Genomic DNA, 25057 nt, shown 5'->3' on the forward strand with positions numbered 1-25057 from the left:
CTTAGATAATCGTGATTCATGTTACATGTGACATTGAGCTACAAGTATGAGCTGCTTCCCTGTAACGGATGTCACCATGTCAGGGTTGGCGTACAGTAACGTGAGCATGCTTCTATTTGTTATGAAGCAAGATGATGAAGTGACCAAGATAAACACTGGCCAACCATGGGGGTTCCTCTCCTGCTCTTGCAGAAACAGCAGCTCAGAGACTACACAACACACACAGGCTCCTCCTCCTCCTGTAGAAACAAGCTGCAGCTCATAGAGACTACAAGATCAGATGCACCAATAATAGGGTCATATTAATGCGGGGGGGGGGGGGTTTCCCTCCTGTCTTCTCAAAGGGGAAGAGAGAGTTCCTCTCAAAATACACATGGCAGCAGCTCACTGCGTGACAGCCTGCCATGCATATCCTGTTTCTGTTTCCTTAAGTCCAGCGGTTTGGTTGGTGTTATGTGGGCGTGTTTTTGTGTTTCTTATTAAGTGGATGATTTGTTCTGTTATGCTTGGGGTCACTTGACAATGTGGGCTTCTTGCATGTGTATATTTTCTGGACTGCCTTACAAAACTGTAGAACTGCGTCATTTAGCGATACTGCACAGAGGATTGTTTTTCAGTTTGCTGACAAAACACAATCAGCATCTGCTTTGGACCCGAGCCTAACAGTTCTTTCTAAGCCGTGCCAACCAGTCAAGGGCGTAGTTTTCATTAGACTCATTTACAGCAGTGAAACACCACTGTTCGGACAAAAAAGCGAATCACACCATAACTTGATCTCCATACAAGTAGCATATCTTAGAGTATTTTTGATATGACCTCACCTCACTCAAGTAGGCAATAGTAAGAGGTTGAGATCTGGCCACTGTGAGATATGTGAGGCTGTGAGATCTGAGCACTTGGCAACTGTTAGCTAGCCTATGTCCTGGATAAATAGTATAAGATAATATTGGCGAAGTTAGTCTCAATGCCTAGTAGGGAAACATCATCAGGAGGACTAGGCAAACTGAACTCTGGCACACAGCATTTAACAAACAATGACTGGACTACAGTGATCTTTAGACATAATTGAATTTCTCCCAGTGACAGAAGTCGGGGGATGGGCGTACTGGGTGAGGGAGAAGGGTTGAAACCATGTTCTGGCCAAGCCCATCCTGTGACTGGTCTGGCAGCTGTGTTCTGATTCTCTTTGTGGGCTGATTGCTGTAGCCCTAGAGAGCGAGAGAGAGAGAGAGAGAGAAAGACAGAGCAGACTTACAAAGAGCATCACAGCCCAGTGTGTACCAGAAGCACAGACCTCCTTATGCACTGTGTCAATCCACTGACATAAGGCTACCTTAGGACTCGGAACAAAGAGGTGCAGGGAAATACTTAGACTAACTGCGAATAGGCTCACTCAGTTATTAAAGAGGAGGGTGCAGGGGCCCATTTATTTGGCTAGTTGGAGAGAAACAAAGAAAGGAGGCCATTATCCAAAAAGTGGAAAGGAGAGAGAGAGACCAAATTGATGTTTGATCTAAAATGCCAGAGGGGCAGATGGATGCTCATGTTAATCCTCTTTGTTGAGCATCTCACAGGCGTTTACACCTAATCTTTGTCCCACACTTAGCTGAGCACCCTCCAATGCCAGGCCCACACACACACACACACACACACCCTCCACTGTGTAAAGCAGGGCCAATCATCAATGAATAGGCTAGGATATTCTACACACAACAGACCGGAAACTCGTCTCGCATCATTAGCGAAGAGAAAGAGCAGGCTAGCCAGCTGCACTGTGATTTTAAGTTTGTGGGGGGAAAAAACTCAAACACATTGTTTTTCGGTTAGGGATTCATCCCAATTTTGGTGAAATGTTTTAAACGTTCACACCCCTAGTCAAGGAACATGTCATCAAAGGCAAAGCACTAGGCCTGGATAAACATGTACATTTTCTCCATGTTTGACACGATAAGCATAGCCTACACCCTGTTTATGTACTGTTGATTTGTTAGTCCTGATGATGTTTTCCCACCCAAGCATTGAGACAAGACCTGTTAACCAATGTCTCTATTGGTCTAGGACATAGCCTAAAAGTGGTCAAATCTCAGAGCATGTTAGACTATCACCTAAAAACTCCCCAGTCCCCCATCCCATGTCTTCTCCCTCCCTGTCATCTCCTCTGTGGATCGTCTCTGTGTAACACTTAAAGGTGCAATATTCAGAAATCGCTCCGCCATGTCCTGGTTGCTAAAATTCTAATAGTTCGCTTAATTTCAGTTTATGTGACAAAACAAGCAGATTTATTGTACCATCTAAAATATAGCATTTTCAGCTGTTTGAAGCTGGTGTACAAAACCCCTCACAAAAAATAAAAATAAAAACGTCAGAATGGGAAGCATAGAAATAGCGCACATAGAACAGATCTACATGTCTTAGACTTGCTATCGATGAGAATGACAGATCTATAACACACATTTCTTTGTGAATTTGGTCGGTCACCCAAAAAGTTACATATTGCAGCTTTAATGGGCGGGAGTGGGAGGAATAAAATGGCAGAAGGGGCTGAGTTGATTTGGAGCTCTGTCAGCCCGGAGAGCTACTCGCTGAATAGGACTTCTCTCTAACACACACACACACGACGCACACACATACATACACACATATATCAGCAGACAGCCAGGGAGGGGGGTGGTGGGTGGAGCTAGAGCAGCGCTGCATTCAGAGAGAGCTGCCAGCCAGCCAGCGCCCAAAGGAAGCCTCTCTCTCTCTCTTTCTTTCCTCTTTAATATTCATCAGCAGTCGCTGCAGCAAGCAGAGAGAAGGAGAGAGAGAGAGAGAAGGAGAGAGAGAGAAGGAGAGAGAGAGAGAGAGAGAGAGAGAGAGAGAAAGACAAAAAAAAAAGAGGGAGAGCCTCTAAACACGAACGCATCAGAGACGACCCAGCCCTTACCCCACTGCCTTGCTGTAAGAAAGGAATGAGAAAGCTAGAGCAGCAGATAGAATACAGCGAGGACAAAGTATGCAGCGTGGGGTTTAGCCCAGCCATGGATAGAAGAGAACGGAAGAACAGGGAGAGGACGGAAGCAGACGACACAACGAGAACGAGACAGGGAGGGACTGCGTCTGACGGAGGATGAGGGGTGGTAAAGGGCGAGGGGGGGGGAGAAAAAGATGGAGAGGGAATGGGAGTGAAAGACAAGAAGACACAGAGATTGATTCTGACAGCGAGGAGAGAGAGAAGGAGCCTGTTAGAGAGGGAGGGGGTCAAGCGGAAGGAAACTGTTGTTGGGAGAGGGAAAGACAGAGAGTGAGAGAGAGTGAGAAAGGAGTAAGGGAGGGAGGGATAGAGCAGGCGCGCCTGCAAAGCCTCTGGTCCTTGCAGAAAGAGAGCTGGCGCATGCTCAGACAGGGACACACGCCCAGCCCAGTGCAGCGGCATGATACAGCAGAATCCAAAGGAGACTGAAGAAATGGAGGAACTCTCTTCACAGTCTTCTGATGCTCAGCTCTCATTCTAGCCTACATCCCCAACGTCAGAGGGCAGATACAGTGATAAAATAGAGACATCTTAGAGATGAACTAGATACATTTTAGAGATTCACTAGAGACATTTTAGAGATTCACTAGAGACATTTTTTGAGATTCACTAGAGACATTTTAGAGATTCACTAGAGACATTTTAGAGATTCACTAGAGACATTTTAGAGATTAACTAGAGACATTTTTTGAGATTCACTAGAGACATTTTAGAGATTCACTAGAGACATTTGAGAGATTCACTAGAGACATTTTAGAGATTCACTAGAGACATTTTAGAGATTCACTAGAGACATTTTAGAGATTCACTAGAGACATTTTAGAGATTAACTAGAGACATTCCTCCTCGTGTCGTTTCCCCAAAAAGAAAAATTCAGAATAGTCTAGACGCTTTCCTCTCAGATTAGGCTAGACGCAGTCTTCAGTTTTCCACTTGAATTGATTTGAGCATAACACATGCCGTATATGAGAAGATGTTAAGAGCTGTTTCTGTGTGGGGGGGGGGGGGGTCCATATGAGATGATCCTTATGATCCAATTGGGGTTTGATTAAGCTAAGCCCTTTCAAAATAAACCGTTTTCTTCTCCCTTTACGTAACCCTAACACACTAAACTCTTGCAAGACTATTGTTGAACCTGATTAGCGAATACTGCATGAATTGTTGCCACAGACAGCTCCTGAAATAGGCGACTCCAATCCGGACTGCATTCAAAGTAGAGTCCTTTCCACTTCGTCAAAATTCACTTTCTCCTCTGTGTGACAACAGATTAAAGCAGAACGTGCCGACTAAGAGAAGTCCACCTGACTGTTGTGTAACTGTAGGGCGAGGTGTCATTCGATGTCTGCAGCCAGACCACAGACCACAGTCAGACAGAATTTTAAAGAGGAAAGGGGAGAGAGGGAAAACGGTTGTAGTCTGAGGCCCGGAGTGTTTGTTGCCCATCCATGCAGATCCACATAATGTCTCAAATGGGACCCTATTCCCTATATAGTGCACTACTTTTGACCAGGGCCCAAAGTAGTGCCTATAGGGAATATGGTGCCATTTGGGACACACAGAATGACAAGGAACGTTATACAAAAATAGCTGGTTCAGTCTAATCACTATGAGAAACACAGGAGAGAGTCAGGAGGAGAATGGGTGGAGCATCGTGTGGGACAGAGATGGAATGCAGAAAGAAACAGGAAAACAAGCTGCTACAATATGGAGAAGTGGGATGTTTCTTTCTAATGTGGTGAAATGGAGTTTCCTGCTTTCACGGTCTCAAAAAAGACCAGAAGAAGTTCCCGGAAAGGCTACAGCAATGCATCCACCTTGCCCTCTCCAGGGTCCTCCTTCTGAGTGTCCACTCTTAACATTGTCACTGTTTGGCTCCAGCAAGGGCTATCTGTACTGTAGCTGTGATGTGACTCAGCTCTGGAAGACTGCCCTCTTGGGATAGTCGAGAGGGTGAAGCTGCTAGGCTAAGGGAAAGCAGACCGGTTGCATGTACAACAGAAGAAAGGATTGTTCTGAAATTACCCCACAGTATTACACAATTAGTTCACAAAAGCCTTGCATTGATTTCTCTCCAAAGAGGAAACAATAGCCTAATCTTCTCTGTAATTACTAGAAAGAAGGCCAAGTTCAAACAAGGTTTCTGGTGATCGGACCAAAATCCCCCAACGTTGGCTCTATTTTCAGATGCCTGTTTGAAAATGTTGATGCCATTTGTGCAACTCAGGCAGGCATTATCCTGACTCGATGAGAAGCCGGTATTGTTTGGGGAGAATGTGGATCATGAACCAAGACCCAGCGGGGCAATACTAGACAAAACTGGTTGAAATGGTGTCGTAATGACATAATCTCAATCCGTTTCTGCCTGTAATGGTAAAAGCTATGATCCCTTATTGATGTCACTTGTTAAATCCACTTCAATCAGTGTAGATGATGTGGAAGAGACAGGTTAAAGAAGGATTTTTAAGCCTTGAGACAATTGAGACATGGATTTTGCCCTCAGAACAGCCTCAATTCGTCGGGGCATGGACTCTACAAGGTGTCGAAAGCCTTCCACGGGGATGCTGTCCCATGTTAACTCCAATGCTTCCCACAGTTGTGTCAAGTTGGCTGGATGTCCTTTGGGTGGTGGACCATTCTTGATACACACAGGAAACTGTTGAACGTGAAAAACCCAGCAGCGTTGCAGTTCTTGACACAAACCGGTGCGCCTGGCACCTATTACCATACCCTGTTCACAGGCACTAAAATGTTTTGTCTTGCCCATTCACCCTCTGAATGGCACACATACACAATCCATGTCTCAATTGTCTCAAGACTTAAAAATCCTCCTTTAACCTGTCTCCTCCCCTTCATCTACACTGATTGAAGTGGATTTAACAAGTGACATCAATAAGCGATCATAGCTTTCACCTGGTCAGTCTATGTCATGGAAAGAGCAGGTATCCTTAATGTTTTTTATAATCAGTGTATACGCCTAGAATTATGCTTTGTTAATGACAGTATTGCCTTGTAACTTAAGCTTTATGCCCTTCATTTTACAAAGTAATTAAATAATACTTGCTTTGATATTCGCTCCTCATGACCATTCCTCGATCTTAGTCAGCTAAACACATAATACTTGATTGCACACGGTTTTACTATATTTTATGGAGTCAGATAAACATTTTAATAGGCTAATTGCTTAGTCTTATTATGAGTCGCATGTGAGGTATATATAATATGCATTTATCAAATATTACCCCACCTGAACCCTGTAAGCAGTCTATGGAACATTCTGTAGGTGCGCGGAAAATGCTAATATCGGTACCATGGCTTGAATGGGATTTGTGCCACATATGCTAAAACGTTAACATTTGGAAAACAGTGCCAAGGAAACTAAACCAAAGCATGGATCGCTGTCATACCTTGTCCATAGACTGCTTACAGGGTAAGGAAACCAATGTGTCATTTTGGGTGAACTACCCCTTTAATTTAGGGCTAGGCAACAGACCTGCTGCCACTGACTGAGGCATAAAAACACCCCATGAACTCAGAGCTACTGACCCCACACAGAGTGCCCACTGTCCATCACAATACTAATTTAGTCACAGTTTTATTTTCAATGATTCAGGAGGGGACGATGACATGCAAACCCAAAGGTAGGCTAGGTCTTGTATCTTCTACAAGGGACACAATCTGTGAGCTCTTGTGTTCGTTTCACTGTGGTGACAGAAGCCAAAGAGAGTATTTATTTATGAGCTGTGCTGTGAGGAGAGGGGACATTCCAGTCGTGCTGATCACATCCCATCAGCTGACTAACTGACTGACTTTCTCAACATTCCTCCCTGTCACTGGGCTGGCTCTATACACTCACTCAGGTCAGGGGGTCAGGGAGAAGACATTGTTGTCAGTCATCACCGATGTCGCTGATGTCCTCCAGGACAAATCCTCACACACCCCACTTCACTTCAGATCTCCAGCGGTTCAGTCAGGGCATGCGGGCCCCTACGTTGACTTCACTACGAACACCCTCGGATGCCAGGAACAAGCAAAACAAAGTTGATCCTGGTAGTGTGAACAATGCACAAGTGGAAAAGCTTCCAAAGATAACTTCCAAGGCACTCTCACGTGTTGAAAGTACAAATGCCTTAGTTTATTGTGGCTTGGCTAGGCTTTTTCATAGTAAGATTAAAAAGACGCCACTGATGCCACTGTGGGGGTAAAGCAGTCCTCTTTTTCCCAGTGTTCAGGTCAGAGCAGGGATGGATGATGGATGTAGTGCCGTAAACACTACAGTGCAGAGCATTAAGCTGATGGCTTCTGAGAAGCAATAGGAGGGACAGGCTGAGAGGCTGAACATAGAGGCTGCAGTTTCATTGCCCTGATAAATGTCTAGCAAAACATTTTCCCGGATTTATGTCGCTGGTTGGAGGACCTGTTTGTGCTTCGGTGGTTTTGAACTAGAGCTAGGCGATATGGACAAAAAGTCATATCGCGATAAATCTAACTATTATGCCTGATAACAACAAATACAAAGATTTTATTTGATTTTTTAAATGGACAGTTACTTTCCATTAGCGACAGGGCTCTAGACAATTTTTTTCAAGTGCCAAGTAAGGCAACTGAGATGGTAGCCTATGATTCAAAACGTAAGCTATTTCATCTAACATATCCAGGAAATGCATTATTGATATTTTGATGTGCAACCTGTCTAAATAGGATCCAGAGTTATCAGATGTATTTTTGCCTCTTCAGAGAATTTGCAGACATCTTTGTGCATATTGACCTAGGCTAGAGTCGTCACCACCTGAGGAAGTGGGAACTCAAAACACTTATCTAGACTGCTAACTCTAAATATGATATTGTTGCTAGATGGCCATGTAGGCTAATTGATTAATCTATCAGTAAATGTAGGCTAACGTATGTAACAGGAATACTATTGAGAATGATATTGAGTGTCAGTACCACATTGTATTACAATATCCCTTTAAAATAAGCAATAACCTCAAACATACATTTTACATTTTTCAAAACAAGGAATCTGTTAGGGATGCAGACAGAGAAGAAGTCATCAGGACAGCCGCCTTACATTTAACCTGGTTTATGCAATCAGTTGAATTTCCTGGGATTAGGCAACATTTCTAATACAAATTGACAAGGGTTCCCTCCTTTCCAACTTCATTCTGATTCATTCAAATGTCTGGCTTTCATTCAATCGCTGAGGAGGAGGATAACTAGGGTGCAGTAAAGTCAACCATGACGTGACTGAGTTTGAACATAAATAAACGGATGACTAGTCCATTGACATTCATAGACTCAAAGCGAACCGTCTATTTCAAGGTAGTCATCACCCCCGTCACCAAAATATAGCAGCACCCATTTAGCCAAGATGCCCTGGACACACTCTAGGTCCAGGGCAACCTCACACTGCTAGAGAAACCAACCACTCCCCAGCGGGCAAAGCTGGTTGCAACTGCATCTATATGAAGTCATTGTAACGATATCGTTGCAACCAGTTTTGCCCGCTGGGTCTGAATCTTCTACTCAGCATGTTGACCAATAAACACACCTTGACATGACGGTACGACACGCCTGCACGTTTAAGCCTAGGCTAACCATAATGAATTGGCCAGTCTGTGACAGGTGTAGAGTCTGCTACAGATGGATCAATTATAGAACAAGCAGCCTCTCCATTACGCAGTTAACATGTCTCGGGGTCTTGGGCTGGTAAGAAACATGGTGACCCTGCTGAGTCTGCAAACCGAGCAAGGCTGCATGATGTTGCCAATACAGCCGACTTGTAACCATGAATCAGCTCAAATAGGTCGGAAGAGTAAAGATGACTGCAAAAGCAAGATCATGGCTTCCATGTGTTTGATGCAAATTCCATTCGCTCCATTCCAGCCATTGTTATGAGCCGTCCTCCCCTCAGCAGCCTCCGCTGTACTGTAGTGTGCTGTAATGTAAGGGTGGTGCAGGCAGCAAGGTCACTGAGCCACGGCACTGCAGAGAGAGCCCAGATGAGCTTCCTTTGGTTAAACTGGCTCTCTACTAATCTGGGATGTCTTGGCCTCGGTGTCATGGCTTCCAAACACATGGCTTCCATGTGTTTGATGCCATTCCACTGATTCCGCCGCAGTCATTACAACGAGCCTATCCTCCAAATGAAGGTGCCACCAACCTCCTGTGCTACAGTAGAGTATGCGTGTGCTGGAGATCTCCTACCTGCTATAGGGGAATTCTGGATGGAGGAGTTCATTAACTAGGCTAAAGGTATCCTCAAGTATTTGAGTCAATATTATTGATAGGTTTTTGTATTCCACATTAAATGCAGGCTACAATGTATATAGCCTATCCTTTCTCAAACATTAGGTGAATCCAATGACTGTATAAATAAGGGTGGAGCTGCTTTTCCAGTTCTTTTATATCTAGCACATTAAAGTAATTCTGTATTTATATGCTAAGATGTCAGAGGCTCATGGCGTAGGGAATCAGTGAGAGTGGCCCTCAAAGAATGTCTGGCATTTACCTATATCCTGTCCTGCAAATGTCCCTGAGGAAAAATAGCAGCACAGTGTGATAGTAATCCTATACATTTGTACATCTTATAACAGAGTGCAAGAGAGAGAGCAAGGATGCAGACAGCTTTGAAACCAAGTCCCTTAATCATGCACTCAAAGGCAACCAACAGATATTAAGCTAGTAAGAGTTGTCAATCATGAAATACTTGGTAACATTGGTCTCCTCTCCATCTAATGTCCTTTACGAATACTGGGTTTGAGATTTATAAGGTTTATTTCACGGGTGCGAGCTATCACATTAAGTTAACAAGTCATGTCCTGTTCATCTGGCCAGCTGTTGAGTGAGATACATCTGCTGGCATGGACCGCTGATGACCGCACAGAGGTGTGTGTACAGCTGCTTGTGGCAGGGCAGGCAGACAGGCAGCGTCCCAAATAGTACCCTATTCTCTACAGCTGGGGTCCAGCAGCAGCCTACGCTAGGCTACACTAATGCACTCAGCATGGGTCTCTGAGACAATTATTTGATTCATAGTGCACCCTGACATGTATAGAAGTGCAGAAAGTAAGGAGTGCTTTGGCTAAATATTGGACCAATGCCAATTAGTGTTGGCTAGGATCTCTTTTTCGCCATCCAATCACAATGATGCACTCGGGTTTTGTGCATCTTGTTTATAACGAGTTAGGTGATTGCCAATTTAGTTAAGTCTTTATCCTAAAAGAATTGTTACTGGGGATACATTGTAGATCTCCGGCTAACTGAAAGTCCCTGCCTCTGATCCCATTCAGTGAGGTCAAAACGGATGAGTGCAGATGTAAATTCCCTGCCAAGGACACAGAACAACAAATCACCGCCATAAATTAGGGCCCTAATGGAATCACAGTATGTCGTATGATTATCATACTACACTGCAGTAGCATGTAGCCTGCAGACCAGCTCGTCCAATTAGGCTTTAGTAATGTTTTACAGAGCCCCCTAATTGGGCGGTCCAATCAAATTATGCATGGAAATTTGAAAACTAAGGTTTGTCAGACAGTGGAGGGCCATTTGTCAGCATTTTTTGTATCAACAAAACCCTAAAATGATGGCTAGGAATAAACTATTTTCCTTATTTTCTTAAGTTAGGCTATATTCCAATACTAATGAGCATAGAATACAATGTTAATGGAAATTAGGTCTAGTTCTCGAAGAGCTCCTCAAACAGGACAATAAGTTATTTCTACACATTTCCAACGTATGAGATCAGGGAAGTACAATTCTTACAGCATTCTCCCCCATACATTTAACAAGATGGGCGTGGAGGAGGAATTGGATAGGAGAGAAATGCAGATAAGCCTTTGTCCCTCGATATTCCTTTGCAATAGACTCTGCCTATGATTTCGACCTCGAGCAAAAATAGTCGAGGATTAATGGAGTGTGTTGATTCATCTAACAAATGTACAGACCTACCGGCAAGTAGCGAAACCGGACTGAGATCATGCATGCTCATCTCTCACTGTAACTCACAGCTCAAGAGCTATGAAAAATTGCCGAGAGCAGAGCGAGAAAGAGGTGTGTCCGCCACATTGAAAAAGCACCGACAAACGCCATTATGTTATGGCCCGATTTGGCAAGAATAGATCTCAATATGAAAATTACAAGTGTGCTGAATAATATCGAAATAGTATGAAAAGCAGTGAATCGATTCTACAGGGAATCGATTTGTTTCAGACAAAGCAGCACATGGCAAGGGCTCGCGGAAGGCATCACCTCACAAATTAGATTGGACTTTGAGCCAAGATGAATAGGCTTACATTTTCTAACAAAGTGGCTTAAAATGAATACCCGGCCTACTACTTGATTACAAAGTTGTAATAACAATACTTTACATCGTCTGCATCCCTGGAAAGGGAGGTGCGGCAGCGCACGCCCAAACCATTACAAAGCATTCCTGAAATATGAATAATTAGCTACTAAGCAGGTGAAATAACATTAGTTTGAACGTCTACTTTTGGATTTCTATAGTGGACAGCAAGTAACTACAGTCAGGCAAGCCACTGACAGTAAGTGGACTGATGATAAGGTGTAAGCCACCAGCCAGTGCCAGCGGTGAGCTGATAAGCCAACATCAGCACCATTGTCCGCGGAAAGCACCGTTGCGAAAAACCTATTTCATAGGTTCCAGAGGCAAAGCTACTGCCTATGATATAGCACAAAAATCTAACTGACAACCAAGTGTTGATGTAGCTATAAAAATTTGCTACTGTCTGAACATGGATCAAAGCAGAAATACTATATCAGGCAAAAACCTATCCTGTAAGGAACACTGTGTGATTTGTTCTTTCAGTTCTCAAGCAAGACAAGCTACCCAAAGTAAAGACAGGCCTCAAGTAGGCAAAATAGAAGGGCACTACTAGCTAAAATCATAGCTAAATCTGGGGCCATAATAATTGGCTAGTTAGATAGTTAACGCTAAGCTAATTAGTTTGATAGCTAGCTAGCTAATTTGTAGCTTGCTAGCTACACCCCTTGGCTACATTAATTAGCTAGCTTAGCCTTAGTTTACACCTCATGACAGCTATCATATCTCAATAATTAAGTTAGAAGTCAAAATATATAACATTAAACTACAAAGTACATGTTTCTGGACAAATCCATGTAGCTACTTTTGATCCAATTATCCACATGGCTTGTTTGGGGCTCTTGCCTGTTGCGATGAAGCAGCTAGCCAAGGCAAGACAGTACCCAGGCCCAACCTCTCCTCACACCCAGACCTAGGCAACAGAAGAAAAAAAAATCGCTCGGTTGCTCAAAGCTAACGTTAAATGACAAGCATGAATGGCGCTTTTGTTTTGCCCCGAATAAAACGGAAACTGCTCGAATTCTCCATCAATCGAAGACACCTAGGCGCAATGACTTGCAGAATGTACTAGGTTTGCTATAAATGGATAAGGCGTCTTTCTCTCTTACCTGTGTGGCAGACAGTTATTGTCTCTCCAGCTGCAGTCACTCAGTGGACACCCGACAGAGAATAGTAGTTCATTAGGCGGCCTGAAGGAGAGGAGGGCGCCAGAGTACAGACAGAGATTGTTCTGAAATTCTTCCTGACCGTTCTGCACTAGAATGTTTGAAATAAATGAGGTTTGTGTGTGGCCTACACTGATCTCAGAGGAGGCTGGTGGGAGGAGCTATAGGAGGACGGGCTCGTTGTAATGGCTGGAATGGAATTCATGGAACGGAGTCAAACATGTGGTTTCCATATGTTTGATGTGTTTGATGCCTTTCCATTTAATCAATTCCAGCCAATACAATGAGCCGGTCCTCCGATAGCTCCTCCCACCAGCATCCTCTGTCTGATCTGTTGATAAGATGGTGTTAGATTATATTAAAACTAGTTTAGCTGATATGAACAAATTGCAGGTCTTCAGAGATTATCTACAATGCTAACCCAAATGAATGACACAATGGGAGACCTAACTTGTTAAATAGCCTTCTGCCCTATGTAATAGGTGACAGACACCTTTTGTTATTTTCTTACATTAAACCAATATCTCATCTAATCTAATATATTTGAATTTCCATTCCTCTAGGCCATGTACCAATGATTATGTAAGAATTACTGGAAAACCTGCTTGGAGGGTTCTGGAGTGGCAATACCCCCTTTCCCTGCAACCTGTGGGTGGGGTATAGCAAGGGAAGCACTGTGCTTGTCACTGTTAGTGACCTCTAAACATCTATAGGCCTTGCCTACAGCACTGGCAGATTGACTGATCTAACACTCCTCCATACTAAACCAACCATAGAGGGCAGTAATTAGTTACAATTATGTAATTACTTGTAACTAGACTATACATACACTTACAGTGTATGGAATATCATTTGTTTCCTTATGGAATCAATGGAATAGTCCCCAAAGTGCAAACTCCAAGCTAAATCAAGCACACCTCAAGTTTATTATATGAAAGTACTTATTTCACCCTAGGTCTGGTATGTTTATTAGGAGATAGAGCCTCCTAGAAACACATACTGATATTTTGCAAAGCAATGGTTTGCATGTGTAACACATGTTGCATACAGAGTATTGCCAGAAAGCATTGCATTGTGTCATACATTTTATAGAGGAAGTCTTAACCATGAGGCATGGTTGAGGTTAGCCCATGGAGTTGCTTAGCAACCAGACCACTTGAGAATGAGCATGCTTTTTTTTCTCCAGTTAGGGACAAAGGAGGGCGAGGGTGAGAAAGAGGCAGATGGTACATGTCTGAAATTACTATGGTATGTTTGGTCTGCATTTTATTTTAGGTGATTTGACATTATTCCTCTCTTAAATTGTAACCAATATCTAACAATTGGTCTTAACATACCTTGAAATAAATATTCATATTTTACTACTGATTATGGTCTTCCAAAGCCAAATAAAATAAGATAAATCCTATCTGCAGTTCTGTGGTTTGAAATTGTTCTGTCTATGCCATATTGACACTCACTACAGCTTTGCATAATAGTGTGTAGGCTATGGTACGGCACTGTTGATTTAATTGCAATATTTAATTGCCATATTAGTGTAATAAGTAAGTAGCCTTGCCTGAGCCTTGGCTGTTTCTATAGAATGAGGCAGCTTGATGTACAAGTACACCCCCTGGAAAGGACACTAGTCTATCACAGGGCCAATGTACTGTAAGTGTAAGAAGACAGAATATGTCAGTCTGTTCTAGTCTGGTTTTAGGCATGTGAGGCAGATTTATGTTAGATTTCAACTAAAGGCAGTCAAGTAGGAACAGAGAAAAAGCTTTTTGATTTTTTAGCCACAGGGTGGCATCCTTTCTCTGGATAACATCCCCCAGCATAGACTTACACTGAGTGTACAAAACATTATGCTCTTTCCATGACATAGACTGACCAGGTTAATCCAGGTGAAAGCTATTGATGTAACCTGTTAAATCCATTTCAATCAGTGTAGATGAAAGGTAGGAGACAGGTTAAAGATGGATTTTTAAGCCTTGAGATAATTGAGACATGGGTTGTGTATGTGTGCCATTCAGAGGGTGAATGAGCAAGACAACAGATTTAAGTGCCTTTGAACGGGGTATGGTAGTAGGTGCCTGGCGCAACGGTTTGCACATGCTCAACAGTTTCCCATGTGTATCAAGAATGGTCCACCACCCAAAGGACATCCAGCCATCTTGACACAACTGTGGGAAGCATTACCGTCAACATGGGCCAGCATCCCTGTGGAACGCTTTCGACACTTTGTAGAGTCCATGCCCCTACGAATTGAGGCAGTTCTGAGGGCAAAAGGGGGTGCAACTCAATATTAGGAAGGTGTTCCTAATGTTTTGTACACTCAGTGTACAATCATAGACTCTGCACTAAGGAGTTGGTATAAGCATTCATGTCTCCCATGCAGAAACTTGTGTCTTTGTGAGGTCAAAGCACTATGCACAACATGGTGTGATGAATTGTAGTAGGCCTTTTTTGTCAGTCACACACAAGTGTTGGCTATTTTATTATCAGTCTACATTTTGCGACACACATGCATGTACAGTTGAAGTCGGAAGTTTACATACATTTAGGTTGGAGTCATTAAAACTCGTTTTTCAACCACTCCACAAATTTCTTGTTAACAAACTATAGTTTTGGCAAGTCGGTTAGGACATCTACTTTGTGCATGACATAAGTAATTTTTCCAACAATTGTTTACAGACAGATTATTTCACTTATAATACACTGCATCACAATTCCAGTGGGTCAGAAGTTTACATACACTAAGTTGATTGTGCCTTTACACAGATTGGAAAATTCCAGAAAATGATGTCATGGCTTTAGAAGCTTCTGATAGGTAATTGACATCGTTTGAGTCAATTGGAGGTGTACCTGTGGATGTATTTCAAGGCCTACCTTCAAACTCAGTGCCTCTTTGCTTGACATCATGGGAAAATCAAAAGAAATCAGCCAAGACCTCAGGAAAAATGTTGTAGACCTCCACAAGTCTGGTTCATCCTTGGGAGCAATTTCCAAATGCCTGAAGGTACCACATTCATCTGTACAAACAATAGTACGCAAGTATAAACAACATGGGACCACACATCCATCATACCGCTCAGGAAGGAGACGCATTCTGTCTCCTAGAGATGAACGTACTTTGGTGCGAAAAGTGCAAATCAATCCCAGAACAACAGCAAAGGACCTTGTGAAGATGCTGGAGGAAACGGGTACAAAAGTATCTATATTCACAGTAAAACAAGTCCTATATCGACCTAACCTGAAAGGCCGCTCAGCAACTGCACATGGGGACAAAGATTGTACTTTTTGGAGAAATGTCCTCTGGTCTGATGAAACAAAAATAGAACTGTTTGGCCATAATGACCATCGTTATGTTTGGAGGAAAAAGGGGGTTGCTTGCAAGCCGAAGAACACCATCCCAACCGTGAAGCACGGGGGTGGCAGCATCATGCTGTGGGGGTGCTTTGCTGCAGGAGGGACTGGTGCACTTCACAAAATAGATGGCATCATGAGGAAGGAAAATTATGTAGGATACATTGAGGCAACATCTCAAGACATCAGTCAGGAAGTTAAAGCTTGGTTGCAAATGGGTCTTCCAAATGGACAATGACCCCAAGCATACTTCCAAAGTTGTGGCAAAATGGCATAAGGACAACAAAGTCAAGGTATTGCAGTGGCCATCACAAAGCCCTGACCTCAATCCTATAGAACATTTGTGGGCAGAACTGAAAAAGCGTGTGCGAGCAAGGAGGCCTACAAATCTGACTCAGTTACACCAGCTCTGTCAGGAGGAATGGGCCAAAATTCATCCAACTTATTGTGGGAAGCTTGTGGAAGGCTACCCGAAATGTTTGACCCAAGTTAAACAATTTAAAGGCAATGCTACCAAATACTAATTGAGTGTATGTAAACTTCTGACCCACTGGGAATGTGATGAAATAAATAAAAGCCTAAATAAATCATTCTCTCTACTATTATTCTGACATTTCTCATTCTTAAAATAAAGTAGTGATCCTAACTGACCTAAGACAGGGAATTTTTACTAGGATTAAATGTCAGGAATTGTGAAAAACTGAGTTTAAATGTATTTGGCTAAGGTGTATGTAAACTTCCGACTTCAACTGTATTCTGTATCATTTCTTTATGAGTGTAACCAATGCTGTTTAATGTACTAAACAACATACAGTAGTAGAGTATTCGTATAAGTATTCTGTGTGGTTTACCATGGTTATATTCATTGACGCATACTTACCGCAGTGTATTGGTGACACTCAATACTTTGCACTAACATTACTGCATTGAAGTCCTACTGGTCAGTGACTCGAACTCTTTACATCATTCCATCATATTTTCTGCTATAAAACAAAACATCTGAGAGTGCTACACCAACTGACCAGCCATGCCTGGAAGGTGTCCATCTTCTCCTTTCCGGCCCAAGCCAAGCCCAGTCTTCAGGGAGAGGTCAAGGGTGTATTTTTGGGGGGGGGGCAGGTGGTGCGGCTGTTGGATTGTCTACAGGCCAAGGCTATTGTCCAGAGGATTATCTGGCATCAGATGTTAGACTTTTACAGAGAGGTTACCCTCCTACCCTCCCACCAGACTTATGTGGTGTCATAGACCCTTCCCCTCCCCTCCTCTCCCCTCCCTCTCTACATTCCTCTTCCATACACTGGGTAAAGACTAAAGATGTTGGTATGCACATCTTACTCACGCATACTCACACACTATAACATATCATCTAAACCTACAAGTACAAAAAGAAAACAACAGCTGATGTGGATTTGCTAAAATAATGTGTGAAAAAGGCAAAGAAGGGATGCCAATGTTTATGGTGTCTCATCATGACCAACAGGTGATGGGTGGAGGGAGGCAGACAGAGACAGGTCTATATGGGTTGTTTTATGAGAAATTAGATCATGCAAACATATTTGTTGTTCAAGAAAAATGTGTGTGTGTGTATGTGTGTGTGTGTGTGTGTGTGTGTGTGTGTGTGTGTGTGTGTGTGTGTGTGTGTGTGTGTGTGTGTGTGTGTGTGTGTGTGTGTATTGGGTTAGAGGATGGGTGGGTTAGCTTTTATGCTTCTGCATCTGTAGGGCTGGGCATCTTCACACTTCAGTGTTAAATCGGTCGGTACAACAGTCCCTAAGCTCCAGCTTATGTCAACAGCAGCTGCACCCAATGGCTCTGGCATCACTCACTGAATAGGGTGAGCTCTTAACAGTTGTCTCATCCTCTGTGTATAGGGTCAGATCCTCTCATGCCTCCAAATCAGTCCATCTTACCAGCAAAGCTAGGGATTTTCCAATTATTGTTCATTTACTTTGACTTACAGTAGCTACAGCATACAACTGTTCTGGTGCCAGTTCGCATTACCATTCAGGCAATAATCATTTTGGTTTATGGTTTCAGTGTTATGAATTGTGCTTCGGTTAAATTAGATCCCAGAACATATGACGCTAATACGTGGGCATTCTGATGTGACTGAATTTACATAGATACAAGGCCAGAGGTCGTTGTTTCTATTTAGTGTTCAACCAGTAGAAAACAGTTACTTAGCAACATAATATGCTGTACATGTATGAATATACACATTTATGTAGTTAACAAACGAAGCACAGTTGTCACTCACCTGTTTGGAATGTTATCACATGTCATTGCTCCACTGGCTAGTCTAAATATGCGTACGTGACAGACGCAGGCTTTTAACATGTGAAACCTAAGAATGCGCCAGAGACCCATTACGTAATGGATTTCAATGGGACCACCAAAGAAGGAGAGGATCTCCCCCACTTTAGGGAATACACAGTGCTCCTATTTCAGATTAAGTGCACACCACTTTGAAAATAGTTACCATCTCTCAATATTGTCACTTTGCAACGGTTACGCAACCACACCATGGAAATAAAGATTAACATTGCTTTGGACCTAGATGTTTGACATTGAACATTTATTTCCATTGTCGAAACGTTTTGACACACACATCCACTCACACACACAGAGACAGAATCAGTCACACACATTGATTACAAAGATTTGAACGAAAGAGGGGACAAAAGATATTCAGATCAGCGACATCTTGAATTCTGCAACAGAGAGAGACACCTGTCATTTCACTTTCCCTACTTCATCAGTTTGAACATGTTGATTGCCGACTCAGGGTGCAGGCAAAAAGGTAATGTACTTCACAGTTAAGATGCTGTACTCACTTGATCATTCACCCAGCCATGATGTGTTTCACAAAGGCTGAAATAGAGAGATAGAAACAGAGGCTGTATTAACATTAGGTGGGAACCAGTAGGTTTCCTCAGCACACTGCATAAAGTAGTATGTTGCCGCACCTTCGTAGTTAATGCAGCCGTTGCCATCCTCTTGTCCTTCCATCACGACCTCTATCTCTTTCTCTGTCATCTTCTCTCCTGCAAGTGTAACGGTAGGGGTGTAAGACATTTCAAATGGTGTTAAACACTCCTCACAGACACAACCCTTACGGAAAAAAAACACATGAATTTCACATGTGATCATATGTGTTTCACATGTGATCTCACATAATTACATGTGATCACGTGATCTTATGTGAAGTTAATGTGATAACTACACATGTGAAAACATTTCAGCACGTGAAAACATGAGAAATAAATGTGACAACATGAGGATGCAAAATTTCAACATGTGATACCATGAAACTATATAAATATATGTAAAATATATGTAAAACTGAAAATTAGATTTTCTCATGTGAAAATTAAATTCCACATGTGAGAGTTAGGTTTTCACATGTGAACGTTTTTCAAATGTGAAAGTTTTTCACATTTTTCACATCTACATTTTTAATACATGTGAACACAACTGACCTCACATGTGTCTCTTTTGCTTTCACATGTGAACATTTCAGCTCAACATGTGAAAACAGCTATTTCAACTGTGAAAATGCGATTCTCATATGTGAAACTGCAGATTTCACATGTTTTCTTTCTAAGAGAAGTAATGATCATCAATGAGCTTGACGCCTTGATAAGTTCATTTCCTGAGGATGGCTCACCCCTCACAGTTTTGGGGGATTTCAACCTCCCTACGTCTACATTTGACTCATTTCTCTCTGCCTCCTTCTTTCCACTCCTCTCCTCTTTTGAACTCACCCTCTCACCGTCCCCCCCTACTCACAAGGCAGGCAATACGCTTGACCTCATCTTTACTAGATGCTGCTCTTCTACTAATCTCACTGCAACTCCCCTCCATGTCTCCGACCACTACTTTGTATCCTTTTCTCTCTCGCTCTTCTCCAACACTACTCACTCTGCCCCTACACAGATGGTAATGCGCCGCCGCAACCTTCGCTCTCTCTCTCCCACTACTCTCTCCTCTACCATCCTATCATCTCTTCCCCCTGCTCAAACCTTCTCCCTCCAATCTCCTGATTCTGCCTCCTCAACCCTCCTCTCCTCCCTTTCTGCATCCTTTGACTCTCTGTGTCCCCTATCCTCCCGGCCGGCTCGGTCCTCCCCTCCAGCTCCGTGGCTTGATGACTCATTGCGAGCTCACAGAACAGAGCTCCGGGCAGCTGAGCGGAAATGGAAGAAAACTAGACTACCTGCGGACCTGGCATCTTTTCACTCCCTCCTCTCTACATTTTCTTCATCTGTTTCTGCTGCTAAGGCCACTTTCTACCACTCTAAATTCCAAGCATCTGCCTCTAACCCTAGGAAGCTCTTTGCCACATTCTCCTCCCTGCTGAATCCCCCCCCCCCCCCCCTTGTGACTTGTGACTGCAGGCCGCCCAACAACCTGCCCGCTTGACCCCATCCCCTCCTCTCTTCTCCAGACCATCTCCGGTGACCTTCTCCCCTACCTCACCTCGCTGATCAACTCATCCTTGACCGCTGGCTATGTCCCTTCCGTCTTCAAGAGAGCGAGAGTTGCACCCCTTCTCAAAAAACCAACACTCGATCCCTCTGATGTCAACAACTACAGACCAGTATCCCTTCTTTCTTTTCTTTCCAAAACTATTGAGCGTGCCGTCTTTAGCCAACTCTCTTGCTATCTCTCTCAGAATGACCTTCTTGATCCAAACCAGTCAGGTTTCAGGACTGGTCATTCAACTGAGACTGCTCTTCTCTGTGTCAAGGAGGCTCTCCGCACTGCTAAAGCTAACTCTCTCTCCTCTGCTCTTGTCCTTCTAGACCTGTCTGCTGCCTTTGATACTGTGAACCATCAGATCCTCCTCTCCACCCTCTCCGAGCTGGGCATCTCCGGCGCGGCTCACTCTTGGATTGCATCCTACCTGACCGGTCGCTCCTACCAAGTGGCGTGGCGAGAAGCTGTCTCCGCACCACGTGCTCTCACCACTGGTGTCCCCCAGGGCTCAGTTCTAGGCCCTCTCCTATTCTCGCTATACACCAAGTCACTTGGCTCTGTCATATCCTCACATGGCCTCTCCTATCATTGCTACTCTGACGATACACAACTAATCTTCTCCTTTCCCTTCTGATAACCAGGTGGCGAATCGCATCTCTGCATGTCTGGCAGACATATCAGTATGGATGACGGATCACCACCTCAAGCTGAACCTTGGCAAGACGGAGCTGCTCTTCCTCCCGGGGAAGGACTGCCCGTTCCATGATCTCGCCATCACGGTTGACAACTCCGTTGTGTCCTCCTCCCAGAGTGCGAAGAGCCTTGGCGTGACCCTGGACAACACCCTGTCGTTCTCCGCTAACATCAAGGCGGTGACCCGATCCTGCAGGTTCATGCTCTACAACATTCGGAGAGTACGACCCTGCCTTACACAGGAAGCGGCACAGGTCCTAATCCAGGCACTTGTCATCTCCCGTCTGGATTACTGCAACTCGCTGTTGGCTGGGCTCCCTGCCTGTGCCATTAAACCCCTACAACTCATCCAGAATGCCGCAGCCCGTCTGGTGTTCAACCTTTCCAAGTTCTCTCACGTCACCCCGCTCCTCCGCACACTCCACTGGCTTCCAGTTGAAGCTCGCATCTGTTACAAGACCATGGTGCTTGCCTGTGGAGCTGTGAGGGAAACGGCACCTCCGTACCTTCAGGCTCTGATCAGTCCCTTCACCCAAACGAGGGCATTGCGTTCATCCACCTCTGGCCTGCTGGCTCCCCTTCCTCTGCGGAAGCATAGTTCCCGCTCAGCCCAGTCAAAACTGTTCGCTGCTCTGGCACCCCAATGGTGGAACAAGCTCCCTCACGACGCCAGGACAGCGGAGTCACTCAGCACCTTCCGGAGACATTTGAAACCCCACCTCTTTAAGGAATACCTGGGATAGGATAAAGTAATCCTTCTACCCCCCCCCCTCCCCCCCTAAAAATAAATAAAAATAAAATAAAAAATAATAATATTAATAATGATTTATAAATAAAATATATACAAATATATATATAAAAAAAAAAAAAAATTGTAAGATGGTTATCCCACTGGCTATAGGGTGAATGCACCAATTTGTAAGTCGCTCTGGATAAGAGCGTCTGCTAAATGACGTAAATGTAAATGTAAATGTTAAGGTAAGTGGTACGCTGTTCAGCTAAAATAGTGTAAACATCTATAACCAATGACAATATGAATCTATTTGACATGATTCCTTTGTACTGACTTTTCAATATGACCCCAACTGGGATTTGAATTCAGAACCTCTGGATTTAGGTTATCTTTCTGCTGCGCTACAAAGTCTGTAACATGCTCAGAAGTTCAGCAATTTGAGGGTTTTCTGTATAGTCTAATGTTGGTGTGTCATATTATTCTGTTTTAATGTTACTCCTCAATCACTATGATAAATATAATAGTTTTTCTTGAGTGTATTTTTAACAAAGCTGAGATTTACTTTAATGTCCAAAGTGTAGGAATACAGGTGAAATCAGTCATTGACACAGAAATGGTGGCATAGCAAAAAAGTCTGAATGCAGAACCAAGAGGTTGTGAGTCCAAATCCCAGGTGAGGACATGTTGAATAATAATTACTGTATAAATAAACGTACACATTATAATAATGTATGCCAAAGTGTGCCAAATATGTAAATTGAAAATATTCTGACTGCGTGACTTTCCGGGGACTGATTTCTGTGAAATCTTATGTGAAGAATATAGAGAACTGAGAACATTTTAATCCACATGTGAAAGGTTATCGGATCACGTGAAAATCACTTGAAATTTCATATGTTAAATAAAATGTTACATGTGGAATCAAGGGAAGCCAAACCCCAAACCAATCCTCCTTTCAGATACCCTTACGGGTTTCACATTAACTTCATAGAGCATACATTACACATCTATAATCACGTCATAAACATGAGATTATAGCTACATAGAACATGGGCACTAACCAAGAGTTGCGAGTGCGTGACGCAGCTCGGCACCCATGACGGTGCTGTTGCCCTCCTTGTCAAAGACACGCAGTCCTTCCACAAAGTCCTCAAAGGTACCCCGGTTCTTGGACTTGGATATGTGCTGGAACATTGGTAGGAAGATCTCAAAGCCGATCAGCTTGGTGTTCATTTCTATAGTGGCACAGTGAGCAAGGGAAGGCGTTACAATCAACCCATCAACATACAGCCTCTACAGAGCTCAAGGTGAATGAAGAGATAACGGAAAGTAGGAGAAACATGGTGACTTAAGCAATGGTGTGGCCATGCACGTGTTCAAAGGCTGAGAAAATGATTGATGCCTATGTCTGTGTGAACATGTAACCAGTGACCACTACTACTATACAATGTCTATAGAATACTGGTGTGCCACTGACCCTGTGGCTTGGGTTTCCCTAGGACTCTCATGACTTCTTCATTGGAAGGGTTCTGGCCCAGCGCCCTCATCACATCACCACACTGGGCGTAAGAGATCTTCATCTCGCTTTTGGGGGTCCTGTCGAAAAGCATGAAGGCCTCTTTGAACTCTGGGAAAGAACACAGATCATCAGGGTTAGCTGGGGAAACTAGCAAGCCATCAACAGGTCAGGTCATCCAATACACTTTCCCTATAACAAATAGTAAAATGTACATCAAAGATTTTTTAAAGCAAGATCAGTTTACCGTCAATTTGGTCTGCAGTGAACTCAATCTGAAATAGAAAAAAAGAACACTTCAATAGTGGGAATAATGCTGCTGATTTTGCCCAGCTCATCATTGTAAGCACATTTAGCAATTGTATTATGAAGGATGAGGTGCATCCGAGGCGCATACTATGTACATGACATGGGGGGAGTTCTTTGAAGACCTCCAAGGTCAGCTGTGGACACCCCATTTGTGTCTCTAAGAGTAACAGGGCCCCCTAGTTTCAAGATGGTGGGCTTCGTGTGAAACCTAATTCTCCTCCACTGTCCCCGGGGCCAACACAGGCGAATATAAGAACAATGGGGAGGAAAAGTTCCAACTGGGGACCCGTTAGAAAGGCTGTTCTAGAACCCCAGAGAGACAGAAGAATGCAGATGAATCCGGGTGTAGCACATCTCTGGCACCAAATACCAGCCCAGTTTGTCTTTTATCATCCCTGAGAAAAACAACCTGACGAGGAACCAGTTACAGTTATGGGTTGAAATGTTATTCGTCCATTGAAAGAGCATGTTGGGAACATAAAACAGTTCTATGAACTGTTTGCTCGATCCAGTCGCTGGAAAGTTTTGTTGGATGTGTGCCACTACGCCAACAAGTCTTTGATCGTACGATGAATGTCAGTTGCCAAAGCCAAAGGAACAGAAAATGAAAAAAATACATAATTGATTAGGAACCCCTTATAATATACTTTGATTCACCTCCAACATAATCTCATTCAGATTCAACAGTTACTGTACCAAGCAGAGATGGTTTAATGATCTGAACATAACTAACCTGAAAGGTTATTACATCACTGAAAATGTCAAATCCTTTGCAGAGGATAGCCATGCCAAGAAACTAATACAACAACGGGTTTTTCACTAGACATACTTCCCTGAACAAATAACACAGCTTTAACTCGTCAACTAAAGATGGCATCCTCCTCTCTCATACTTAATGTCATTAGTTCCACTACAAACACAGGTGGATGAGAGGAGATGACAGCAAAGACTCGCAGAGAGGTTAGACCATAGAATTACAACATACAATCTATTTTCTATGAGTTGGACACTCACCGCAATGCTTTGGGGGTCAAATTCGGGCTCCTTGGGCTTCTCTGGCTCCGGAGCCGGTGGGGTCGATTTTGCAGCCTCCTTCTTCGGCTCGGGCTTCTTGGGGGCCATTCTCCTGGTTGGGAAAGTGTGTGAGGGAGAGTGTGTGTGTCGAGGTGGAGGCTGAGAGAGGACAATCTCTGGAAGAGTTATATACCCAGCTTGGGGTTCCCCACTGAGACAGAGGGGTTGGCTTAGCCAACAGGAGCTAGGATAACATTCTATATAAGGGTAAAAATACAGTCTTCAGGATAGAACTTCACAAGACTTCCCTGAAGAACCTGTGGCATGGAATTCATCTACGCAGTCATCTACATGGCTACTAAGACATCATCAGGGTTCTCTCTCTCATAATGGCCAATATTATCAGCACTCAGGTCCCAGTCGACGCTTAACTATTTAGCAC

At 43.5% G+C, this 25057-nt stretch overlaps 1 protein-coding gene across 1 annotated transcript; it reads right to left on the minus strand.

The window, feature by feature from the left end:
- Positions 1–18713: 18713 nt before the first annotated feature.
- Positions 18714–24780, minus strand: LOC311101253 (myosin light chain 4-like; the record flags this gene model as incomplete). Its single annotated transcript, XM_084142373.1, has 6 exons — positions 24616–24780; positions 23540–23567; positions 23254–23403; positions 22838–23011; positions 18838–18915; positions 18714–18742 (listed from the first exon to the last, which is right to left on the minus strand). Exons 1-6 carry the CDS (start codon positions 24721–24723, stop codon positions 18714–18716), a joined length of 567 nt encoding a protein of 188 aa, XP_083998499.1. The 5' UTR covers positions 24724–24780.
- Positions 24781–25057: the final 277 nt, after the last annotated feature.

Source organism: Coregonus lavaretus (genome assembly GCF_964263955.1).
Source record: "Coregonus lavaretus genome assembly, chromosome: 2".
In the NCBI taxonomy this organism is placed as follows: domain Eukaryota; kingdom Metazoa; phylum Chordata; class Actinopteri; order Salmoniformes; family Salmonidae; genus Coregonus; species Coregonus lavaretus.